Source organism: Pseudorasbora parva, chromosome 11 (assembly GCF_024679245.1).
Source record: "Pseudorasbora parva isolate DD20220531a chromosome 11, ASM2467924v1, whole genome shotgun sequence".
In the NCBI taxonomy this organism is placed as follows: domain Eukaryota; kingdom Metazoa; phylum Chordata; class Actinopteri; order Cypriniformes; family Gobionidae; genus Pseudorasbora; species Pseudorasbora parva.
Window position 1 is genome coordinate 2235269 of NC_090182.1, and position 13310 is coordinate 2248578.

Sequence of the window (13310 nt, forward strand, 5' to 3'; positions counted from 1 at the left end):
AAAGTGATAAACAAATCATATTAATAATAGTTATGTTTGTGATATTTCAGCCATTTTGACTAAAATACTGTAAAAATGTCTTTAATTGTTGCTGTCAGATTTATTATCCCAGTCATTCTTCCTTAAACTAAATACAATTAAGAAATGTTTTTGGCAACTAGCTGCAATAAAATATACATAAAAAAAAAAAAAAAAAAAAAAAAAAAATATATATATATATATATAGAAGAATTTACTAGACAAGCAAAAGTAATTGTCTTGTTTTGGGGAAAAAATAACTCAAAATTAAGAGTTTTTATATAAAATAAGATAAATAATCTGCCAATGGGGTGAGAAAAATAATCTTGTTTTCTGTTTGAATTAAGATTATTTTTCTCGCCCCATTGGCAGATTATTTATCTTATTTTAAGCAAAAACTCTCTTCATTTTGAGTCATTTTTCCCCAAAACAAGACAATCATTGTAACTTGTCTAGTAAATGTTTCTTAATGTAAGAATTTTTAGATATTTCGACTAGATACAAGACAAAAATACGAAAGCATTTTTTGCAGTATATATATATATGCATAATTTAATGTAGTTTCTTTAAAAAAAGGATTTCATTTTAGTTTTTATTAACTTTAATAAACCTGTTTAAAGGAACAATATCCCAGCATTTACATTTAGTTAGAAATCTAGAGTATATAATTATGTCCATTTAAATATGATTATTTTAAAATTATTACATAATGTGAATATTTTATAATAATGACCGATAATGGCATATTTCAGTAATTATGCTGATATCGCATTGTGAGCTATGAACGAATCAAATTCTCTGTATCTTTCGTATCATTGCCTAGAGACGTTCCTGGCCTCCTTTACCTTATTGTCAGGGGTTTGTTTTCCTTGCACACAAATCTTGGTGGAAGCCAAGAGAATGAGTGTTTTAAATGCAAAGGTGGTCTTCTTCAAATGTCAGCTGCACCCGCGTCAGCAAAAAGAGACTCGATCTCAGTGTCCGGGAATTATAACACCGCCTTCGCAGGTTGACACGGCTGATTTTATCACAACAGAATTAAAGTGATTTAAACATAACAGCTACGATTTCCATTGTGCAAGTATTTTTTAATGTACTTTAATCTATCAAGGAAGTAACTGCACTGGGTTAAATAAAGACAGGATGAATAAACAATCTGTTCTTCATCTGGTGGCAACAAGGCATAAAAAGGTCTAGGTGAGATTGAAATGATGTTTAGAGATTGTAATTAGCTGCAGAATGACTGGTCGATGCTTCAATTTAAGTAGAATACCTTCCTTTCTTTCTTTTTTTCTTTAAAGTGTTGACGGACTCTCCTGTTTCTCTATTAGCTGTGCTGTTTACATGTGTTCAATACTGTGGAAGTAACTAATTAAACTCTCACGTGCATGGGGGACATATGCAGTTTTGTGTAGTGAAAAAAACCCTTATGTTTAAACGCAACAAAGTGAACATACTGACCTGAATCTGTCCCAGTCTGAGATATATCCGAGTGAGACCGGATATCACATCTGGCCATTGCATTTGAATACAAGATGATAAAATAATATTCATGTAAATCTTGCACAGCAAGGAACGGCATTTTTTGGATATCATGTTGCCTCTAAAGTACTATTCATTGTATTACAAAATTTAGATTTAGGCTTGAAAATGGGAAGTGTTGGGATTATTTCAGCACGGTAGTGTTGTAGTCAAGACCACCTAAACCGAGACCAAGACCAGCGTGTGCCGAGACCAAGACAAAACCAAGACTTTGTGGGGTTGAGACCAAGACTAAGAGTTTATTGGGTTGAAACCAAGACTTTATGGGGTTGAGACCAAGACGTTATGGGGTTGAGACCAAGACTAAGAGTTTATTGGGTTGAAACCAAGACTTTATGGGGTTGAGACCAAGACGTTATGGGGTTGAGACCAAGACCAAGACGTTATGGGGTTGAGACCAAGACCAAGACTTTATTGGGTTGAGACCAAGACTTTATGGGGTTGAGACCAAGACCAAGACTTTATGGGGTTGAGACCAAGACCAAGACTTTATGGGGTTGAGACCAAGACTTTATGGGGTTGAGACCAAGACCAAGACTTTATGGGGTTGTGACCAAGATCAAGACTTTATTGGGTTGAGACCAAGACTTTATGGGGTTGAGACCAAGACCAAGACTTTATGGGGTTGTGACCAAGATCAATACTTTATTGGGTTGAGACCAAGACCAAGACTTTATGGGGCTGAGACCAAGACTTTATGGGGTTGTGACCAAGACCAAGACTTCATGGGGTTGAGACCAAGACCAAGACTTCATGGGGTTGAGACCAAGACCAAGACTTTATGGGGTTGAGACCAAGATCAAGACTTTATGGGGTTGAGACCAAGATCAAGACTTTATGGGGTTGAGACCAAGACCAAGATTTTATGGGGTTGAGACCAAGACTTTATGGGGTTGTGACCAAGACCAAGACTTTATTGGGTTGAGACCAAGACCAAGACTTTATGGGGTTAAGACCAAGATCAAGACCAAGACCAAGACTTTATGGGGTTGAGACCAAGACCAAGACTTTATGGGGATGTGACCAAGACCAAGACTTTATTGGGTTGAGACCAAGACCAAGATTTTATGGGGTTGAGACGAAGACCAAGACTTTATGGGGTTGAGACCAAGACCAAGACTTTATTGGGTTGAGACCAAGACCAAGACTTTATGGGGTTGTGACCAAGACCAAGACTTCATGGGGTTGAGACCAAGACCAAGACTTCATGGGGTTGAGACCAAGACCAAGACTTTATGGGGTTGAGACCAAGATCAAGACTTTATGGGGTTGAGACCAAGATCAAGACTTTATGGGGTTGAGACCAAGACCAAGATTTTATGGGGTTGAGACCAAGACTTTATGGGGTTGTGACCAAGACCAAGACTTTATTGGGTTGAGACCAAGACCAAGACTTTATGGGGTTAAGACCAAGATCAAGACCAAGACCAAGACTTTATGGGGATGTGACCAAGACCAAGACTTTATTGGGTTGAGACCAAGACCAAGATTTTATGGGGTTGAGACGAAGACCAAGACTTTATGGGGTTGAGACCAAGACCAAGACTTTATTGGGTTGAGACCAAGACCAAGACTTTATGGGGTTGAGACCAAGATCAAGACTTTATGAGGTTGAGACCAAGGTCAAGACTTATGGGGTTGAGAACAAGACCAAGACTTTATTGGGTTGAGACCAAGACCAAGACTTTATGGGGTTAAGACCAAGATCAAGACCAAGACCAAGATTTTATGGGGTTGAGACCAAGACCAAGACTTTATGGGGTTGAGACCAAGACCAAGACTTTATGGGGTTAAGACCAAGACCAAGACCAAGATTTTATGGGGTTGAGACCAAGACCAAGATTTTATGGGGTTGAGACCAAGACCAAGACTTTATGGGGTTAAGACCAAGATCAAGACTTTATGGGGTTAAGACCAAGATCAAGACCAAGATTTTATGGGGTTGAGACCAAGATCAAGACCAAGACTTTATGGGGTTAAGACCAAGATCAAGACTTTATGGGGTTAAGACCAAGATCAAGACTTTATGGGGTTAAGACCAAGATCAAGACTTTATGGGGTTAAGACCAAGATCAAGACCAAGACCAAGATTTTATGGGGTTGAGACCAAGATCAAGACCAAGACTTTATGGGGTTGAGACCAAGACCAAGACTTTATGGGGTTGAGACCAAGACCAAGACCAGCACTCCTTATATTCATGTAAAAGATCCATATCTACTGTCTAAGACTGACTTTAATTAATAATTGTAATTATAATAGTAAGACACTATAGCGCTGTTTCCAATCAAACCACAATAAACATAATAAAATGTCATAATGACAATAAAATGAATGGCACAGAAGTTGCATCTGAATTGGTACAGTTACACCCTCATAAATAATGTTCAGATTAATTTAACATTAACGTTATTAAACATTAACATTATTTAACATTCACAGAATCATTCATTCAGCCGATTAGTTCAAAGCAGCTCATTTAAAAACGAAACGTTGCTGAATTAGCCCAGTTTAAAATTAGTCATTTAATATTAAGTACTTGTTTATTGAACGTTTATATAAATCAATATCATTTGCAATCACGCTTATATTCATGAAAACAGCTCTCTTGCTCTTGTGATATTTCTTAATTATATTCTATGTTATATAAAAAAACTACATCTCAGATTTTTTTGTCCATCTATATATATACATTTTGGGCATTTTGCGACGATGCATTGCTTTTGAACCCGGCAGCACAGTAACACAATAAATCACATTATAAAGAAGTTATTGATTGAATTTTAAGCAGTAAGTTTTACATCAAATCACATTAATGATGTTAAATCAGGCAATACACCAGAATTTAGATATCCTGCAGGTCTTGAGAATCCTGAGTCCTCTAAGTCCAAGACACAACCAAGACCTTCAAAAAAAGGTCTTTAAAGGGTTAGTTCAGCCAAAAATTAAATGTCTGTCATTAACTCCTCTCCCTAATGTCGCTCCACAACCGTAAGACCTCCGTTCATCTTCACACACAGTTTAAGATATTTTATATTTAGTCCGAGAGCGTATGCAAGTGTATGCACACTATACTGTCCATGTCCAGAAAGGGAATAAAAACATCATCACAGTAGTCCATATGAGACATCAGTGGGTTAATTAGAGTCTCTTGAAGCATCCAAAATACATTTGGGTCCAAAAATAACAAAAACTACGACTTTATTTAGCATTGGCTTCTCTTCCGGGTTTGTGTTCAATCCTCAAATAAAGATTCAAACGGTTATGAATCAGTGAATCGATTCATGATTCGGATCGCCAATGTCACGTGATTTCAGCAGTTTGACACGCGATCCGAATCATGAATTAATTCGCTGTGGTTCTTCTGGAAATGCATTATGGGTTTTGGGCTCTGTGCTCCTTATCCAAGGCTATTAGCCCAGCCCGGTCCGTCGAAAGTTCGTAGTTTTTGTTATTTTTGGACCCAAATGTATTTTGGATGCTTCAAGAGACTCTAATTAACCCACTGATGTCTCATATGGACTACTGTGATGATGTTTTTATTCCCTTTCTGGACATGGACAGTATAGTGTGCATACACTTGCATACGCTCTCGGACTAAATATAAAATATCTTAAACTGTGTGTGAAGATGAACGGAGGTCTGACGGGTGTGGAGCGACATTAGGGAGAGGAGTTAATGACAGACATTTCATTTTTGGCTGAACTAACCCTTTAAGACCGGTCTCGAGTACTACAACACTACAGCACGGATATGTGTGTGTGTTCACTATAAAGGGCGCTCTCATTTCTGAAACAACGCCACCAGTGCACGTAATGGAGACCTCATGCAAAGACAGTTTATACCTCAATCTGCAATTGTCAACATATCCCGCCTGCAATAATGAAAAATAAAAAATGAAAGCAAAGCAAGCTCGAATCTTTAGTGCTTTATATTGAGGTCATCACCGAGACAATTAGACAGAATAAATGGAAAAGGAACGCTAGAGCCAAACACTTTAGCAGTGCCCTCGAAAAGGAAGGGCACACAGATTATATAAACCATTTTATACCAACGACCCCCATATTTAAAAACTGGCATTCTGTTATGCATTGTAGCGCACGGGCCGCTTAAGCACCTTTTGAGTAAATTAAAAGGCATAAATTCTGTTTAGCACTAATGCAGATGTCGTCTCCCCAGGCCTGTGAGTCTGAACGGAGGAAGGGGGGAAAATAGCCTTGAGTTGCTTTTCACCTTTCATAAATTCCAGGCTGGGGATTTCTCTACCTTAAAAAAAAAAAAAAAAAAAAAAAAAAATTCATTTGCAGCCCGGTGGCTCATTGCTATTCAGGTTAGATTGATGGTGGTCATTTACGCGGCAGTGGAAGTTAAGTGCTGCTGTCACTCTTGAAGAGCATAATTGGGAGGTTCCACAGGTCAGTGGCAGTGACAGTTTTCTCTTTTGATTAGTGTTAGAGTGATAACAAAACTTACAGCGCGAGTGATGGATGAGACGGAGGGAGAGAGAATGAAGCTCACCTGGAGCCGTCAGCCATTCGCCATTCGTCTGCGGCGCTTAGAGAGAGACACACACACACACACACACACACACACACACACACACACACACACACACACACACACACACACACACACACACACACACACACACACACACACACACACACACACTTGTTTTGTTTTTATGACACATGGGGACATTCCATAGGCGTAATGGTTTTTATACTTTACAAACCGTATTTTCTATCCCCTTACACTGCCCCTAAACCTACCCAACACACACACACACACACACACACACACACACACACACACACACACACACACACACACACACACACACACACACACACACACACACACACACACACACACACACACACACTGCCCCTTAACCTACCCATCACACACACACACACACACACACACACACACACACACACACACACACACACACACACACACACACACACACACACACTGCCCCTTAACCTACCCATCACAGGAAACATTCTACATTTTTACTTTCTGATAAAAACTCCTCCTGTGTGATTTATAAGCCTTTTGTAAAGTGGGGCCATGGGTAATGTCCTCATATTTCACCCTCTCCTGTAATACCTGTGTCATACCCATGGCATTATACACATTTGTGTCCTCATATAAAAACATGCCCACACACACACACACACACACACACACACACACACAAACACTATGAGCTCTATTTTTTAAAGGGGTGATGTCATGTGATTTGACCTTTTTTAAACTTTAGTTAGTGTGTAATGTCGCTGCTTGAGCATTAACAGTCTCTGCAAAGTTACAGCGCTGAAAGTTCACTGCAAACGGAGATATTGTCTTTTAAAGTTACGGCAGTTTATTGCCTACAAAAATGGCCGCTTTGGACTACAACGAGCTTCTTCCTGGGTTGGTGACATCATAAACCCTCGCTAGTCTCCGCAGATGTGACTTCTGCCAGTAATGGGAAGGGGCGTGGCCTTAACCTGTGCTTCAGCCAATAAAAATACAGGAAACTACATTTGGCCATCTGACCAATCTAAGAGCATTGCGTTTTTCAGAGGGAGGGGCTTCAGAGAAGCAGGAAGCAAACAAGCCGTTCAAAGCACAGACAGCGGTGCGGAATAAAGGGAGGATAGAAGAAAAATACAGCGTTAGAAAAGAAGAAGTATTAAGACGTGTTATACTGCGCCCCATAAACACAAGCAAGCCTAGAAAAAACACAGAACCGCCGCTTTAAATTAGTTGTGTTTGCGAAGTCATGTTATCCATAGAGTTAGAGACCCTATTGAACTTTGGCGTGTAACCTTCCCGCGTTTGGTTGTGGTCTGGACCCAAATGATAGGCCTTCCTCTAATATAGTGGTTGATCGATATGGGAAAGACTAAAAATATACCAGTACTTACAGGATCATATAATGCTGACATAAACGTTTTAAGACATGTGCATTATTGCTTACAGTGGCGGTCAAAAGTTTGGAATATAACGATGTTTTAATGTTTTTAAAATAAGGCTCTCATGGTCACAAAGGCTGGTTTTATTTGATCAAAAATACAGTAAAAATTGAGAAATATTATTCCAGTGTAAAACAGACGTTTTCTATGTTAATCAAATGTAATTATTCTTGTATATAGTTTTCTGCATCATTACTCTAGTCTTCAATGTCACATGATCCTTCAGAAACAGAGCTTTTTAATTGTAAAATTTCACTAATTTTACTGTGCCTTTGATCAAATAAATTCAGCTTTGATCAAAGGAATAAATTATGTTTTTCGATAGATTCACACAGAAAACAGCTGATTTAAATTATACTAATATTTCAGAATTTTACTGTATTTTCGATTATATAAATTCAGCTTTGATCATAGTAATAAATTGCATTTCACTATATATTGACATAGAAAACAGCTGATTTAAATTATAATAATATTTCACAATTTTACTGTATTTTTGAATCAAATAAATTCAGCTTTGATCAAAGGAATAAATTACATTTTACTGTATATTCACAGAAAACTGCTTTTAAATTGTAATAATATTTCAGAATTTTACATATAAATTCAGCTTTGATCATACTCAAATTTTTTGGGGGTTTTTTAACCCAATGTTGGGTCAAATATGGACTAACCCAGCCATTGGGTTGTTTTAACCCAGCGATTGGGTTGTTTTAAAGCTGCAGTTGGGTTAAATATTTGCTTAAGACAACCCAATCGCTGGGTTAAAACAACCCAATGGCTGGGTTAGTCCATATTTGACCCAACATTGGGTTGTTTTTTACTCAGAACTTTTTAGAGTGTAGGGAAAAGTTTTGTACTCTCAGCTATAAGAGCACTGAATTTACATGCCTACATTCTAAAAAATGCTGGGTTGTTGTAACCCAATGTTGGGTCAAATATGGACTAACCCAGCAATTGAGTTGCTTTAACCCAGCGATTGGGTTGTTTTAATCCGGCGGTTGGGTTAAATATTTGCTTAAGACAACCCAACTGCTTGTGTATACATTTTGTAAAACCAATCTATCTTATGCATGTTATGTGTTAAAGGTGCACAACAGGTTTTGGCATTACCTTTCGTCAAACCATGAGACTTACGACAGCTTTTCAGCTTTGCCCATAAATACCCTTGAGATCAGAGGAACCGTGACTTCTCTTCTGGTGGAGCTTCCTGCAGCCTGGCTCTGGTTTGAGTCTCTCGGGGTTTATCTAGTGCCTGCTATTGAGTTGATCTCCTTAAAGTGATTGCATGATGAGAACAGAAGCTGAAAGCCAGACTCGTATCGCCCTCTCTTTTGTAGAACAGCTCGTACAAAGATGCAATCAGTAACAGCTCAGCCTAAGACTAAGACACCCAGGGCAAGCGCGTATAGCTTTAGTTGATTTGCGATTGTCTCATGTAGCCCCACTTTCTGAAGCACTGCAAATTATTATGGTCTCCTTTGCATGCTGACAGATGCTGGAAAACGTCTTTAACATAACAAGCACTATTTTATACAGTCACAGCTAGCCGGGGACAATTCTCAAGATAGACCAGCACTAGAAAAAAAATTGGATTTGGTCGACTGGAAATTCTATTAAGGCTTTGAATTAAAATGTTAAGATGTGGCACGTTACTGCAGAGTTTGCCTTTCGGAGTGCTGTAAATCTGGGTTATATCCTGAGGCCACGGAGAATGTCCCATCGCAGTGTTAATCAGCCGCCGGAGAATTACACACATCCTTTGCAAACTGACAAGCATTGTTTTGAGAAGCACAAAAAAATAGGAAATGTTTTGCTACGCTAGTTTTTACGGCATGCAATTGTTGCCTTAATCCGAGAAAAAAACTCTTAGCATCTTTATTAAGTGTTATTTATTACACTCTAAAAAGCAATTGGGTTGTTTTACCCAACAGTTGAGTTGTTTTAACCCAGTGATTGGGTTAAATGTTACTTAAAACAACCCAATCGCTTGGTTAAAATAACCCAATCGCTTGGTTAAAATAACCCAATCGCTTTGTTAAAACAACCCAATCACTGGGTTAAAACAACCCAATCGCTGGGTTAAAACAACCCAATCGCTGAGTTAAAACAACCCAATCGCTGGGTTAAAACAACCCAATCGCTTGGTTAAAACATCCCAATCGCTTGGTTAAAACAACCCAATCGCTTGTTTAAAACAACCCAATCGCTTAGTTAAAACAACCCAATCGCTGGGTTAAAACAACCCAATCGCTTGGTTAAAACAACCCAAACGCTTGTTTAAAACAACCCAATCGATTGGTTAAAACAACCCAATCGTTGAGTTAAAACAACCCAATCGGTTGGTTAAAACAACCCAATCGCTTGTTTAAAACAACCCAATCGCTGGGTTAAAACAACCCAATCGCTGAGTTAAAACAACCCAATCGCTGGGTTAAAACAACCCAATCGCTTGGTTAAAACATCCCAATCGCTTGGTTAAAACAACCCAATCGCTTGTTTAAAACAACCCAATCGCTTAGTTAAAACAACCCAATCGCTGGGTTAAAACAACCCAATCGCTTGGTTAAAACAACCCAAACGCTTGTTTAAAACAACCCAATCGATTGGTTAAAACAACCCAATCGTTGAGTTAAAACAACCCAATCGCTTGTTTAAAACAACCCAATCGGTGGGTTAAAACAACCCAATCGGTTGGTTAAAACAACCCAATCGGTTGGTTAAAACAACCCAGTCGCTGGGTTAAAACAACCAAATCTTTGGTTAAAACAACCCAATCGCTGGGTTAAAACAACCTAATCGCTTGTTTAAAACAACCCAGTCACTGGGTTAAAACAACCAAATCATTTGGTTAAAACAACCCAATCGCTGGGTTAAAACAACCCCATCGCTGGGTTAAAACAACCAAATCATTTGGTAAAAACAACCCAATCGCTGGGTTAAAACAACCAAATCATTTGGTTAAAACAACCCAATAATTTGGTTAAGACAACCCAATCGCTGGGTTAAAACAACCAAATCATTTGGTTAAGACAACCCAATCGCTGGGTTAAAACAACCCCATCGCTGGGTTAAGACAACCAAATCATTTGGTTAAGACAACCCAATCGCTGGGTTAAAACAACCCAATCGCTGGGTTAAAACAACCCAGTTGCTGGGTAAGTCCATTTTCAACCCAACTTGGGTTGTTTTTAGTCCAGCATGTTTTTAGAGTGTATAATAACACACGCTCTCTTTTCTTCCGAGCTAGATGAGAGCTCCGGAGGAAGGAGAGGACGACGAGGATGATTTTGTGGACGTGCCGGAGAAGGAGGGCTATGAGCCTCATGTCCCTGAGCATCTGCGGGCCGAGTACGGTGAGTTTGTTCAGGTGCACCGACTGGACTTACAGGACGTCGGGTAAGCCAGATAATCTGGCGTCGGATATCACCACACACTTTCGGTGGCGGCTTCAAAGACAGACGTCCTCTGGGGAAGCCTGTATGTTTGCAGTTTAAAGGCAGCCGGCGGTGTTTAAATGTGTTATTAAGAGCGCGAGTTGTGTTGAAAAGGTTTGCTGTTGAAACGGTTCAAAGCACGAAAGGAACGTTTGTTTGTGTAGTTAGGGTGTAAAGCATGAAGTGTGTGTGTGTGCTCAGAGGGACGTACAACCTATGCTGATAGTTGTGCTTTTAAAAAGCTATCATTTAACTTCATAAATAGGTCATTTGACAGTGAATTTAATTTAAAAAATGCGGCCTTTATATTTTAGGTATGAATGTTTAAGTCATTTCAATTTCAATTGCATTAAACTGACTTAGAAAGGTGTCTAATCTAATAAATAAAGGTTGAAAAGTGCTTATTTTGAGAAGTTAAAGCAATGTAAAGACATGTTGTCATAACTTATTGATCAGTTTTTTTGCATCGAGGTAAAAATAAAATAAAATAAAAAATCCATAGTTTTTAGTACTAAAATAACATTTTGCAAGTGTATTAAGTACTTCATTATTAAAATATTATACACATTATTATTATTTTTATTAGCTACACGTTTAACTTCAAGAATAGGTCATTTGACAGTGAATAAAAAAATTGTGGCCTTATTTTTACTCATGGATGTTTAAGTCATTTTAACTTACATTGCATTAAACTGACTTAAAACTGAGTTGAATCTTGAGAAGATAAAGCAATGTAAAGACATGTTGTCATAACTTATTGATCATATCGGGGTTTTTTTTTGCATTTATATCTAAAAAAAAAAAATCTATATTTTCAGTACTAAAATTACATTTTATAAGTGTGTTAAGATTATCAAAATACACATTATTATTTTATTATTATGTTGATTTTTTTAAACAATAAATGTAAGCCATATCACCATTTAAACTGAATTGTTATAAAGTGAACTGTGCTTTACACATTAAATTATGCAGATCCCCCCATCTATTAATTACATTTGTCTCAAATTAATTCCTCTTTTTAGCCTCGTTTTACACTCACACTCATTTTTCCTTCTCACTGGCACTCCGTTTAGTTTATAAACATGCTCGCGCGTAAACACAATAATTCTGAAATTAAAATAAAATGACAAACAAATGAATATCTTTCATTTGTAAAGACCAAATTGTCTAAATTGTGTTTGGAAAAGAAAAACTCCACATATTGATGAACCAATGCAGCATGAAAAGCAGATTCAAGCTTTAACTTTCGTAAAATTAATGTATTTAGTTTGAAAACAATTCAGAATGATATTGTTAGAAAAAGATTATGTATTCGTCATGAATTATTCATCATAGAAGTCTATGTTCAGAGTTCATACATTTAATCTAATGATATAATCAAATAAAATGGCATAAATATTGATTAAAAATATATATATTTTCCTACATCACACTGGTTTTTGCTCTAGTTTTTGAAATCAAAAGGGGGTAAATTAAGTAAAAGCTTAGTAAACATGGTAAGATGTTGTGCATTTACTCATTAATGAGAACTTTCTGATATTAGAAACAATATTTTTTTAATTGAAACATATTAAGCTATGACTTATTGAGCTCCAATCAGGGTCCAAACAGACCCGCAAAAGGTGTATGCAGTTTTTTAAAGCATAATTGGATAAATAATGGATTCATATCATATCTTATTAACAAATATGTTGTATTATTATAAATAAGAATCTGCCAAGCACATTTATTTCCAGGTCACTACAAAATCTAAGGAAAAATAATGACATTTATTTATTTATTTATTTATTTATTTATTTATTAGACCACGAATAAATCTGTTTCTTGTGACATTTGATGACATTTTTTAGCATTGCGAAGTATTTACTCATCATGCTAATATTAGGTGTTCGTTGTGCGCCGTTTAATTTGCTGATTTACAGGTTAAAATAAATCAATTGTAATGCATTACACTAATAAGAATCAACATTTGAGAATAATTTGGTGTGAAATGTGAAAGCACAATAACATCGCATTCACCGTGAAAGCTGCACGTTATTTCATAAACTCAGATATCTTTTTGAAAGGTAATAAATTGCGTTAAGCCTCGTTTAAATCAATTATAACCTGGGGCCGCCGGTACAACTCTGTTTTGACAGCTGACTATTTGTACATGCAAAAGATTGAAGCCACGGGCAGAAGACAGAGGTCATAGGTCAGACACCAGATCAACGCCACATTATATTTGACCTCAGTCCGGCCCATTTTGAATTCACTGCCTTAGCTAATCGGGTACAGTAGCTAATGTGGTTCGTGGTTTGGTAATTTCGGGATTTTCCCGCTAATATGATGAACTCCAGACCG

General features: G+C 37.5%; 1 protein-coding gene across 1 annotated transcript in view; it reads left to right on the forward strand.

Annotated features, from left to right (window-relative positions):
- uvssa (UV-stimulated scaffold protein A) overlaps window positions 1–13310 on the forward strand; it is a 94675-nt gene that overhangs the window by 44864 nt on the left and 36501 nt on the right. The window contains exon 8 of the mRNA XM_067456793.1: window positions 10778–10883. Within this exon, the coding sequence (XP_067312894.1) occupies window positions 10778–10883 (106 nt within the window). The remainder of the gene's footprint in view (window positions 1–10777; window positions 10884–13310) is intronic.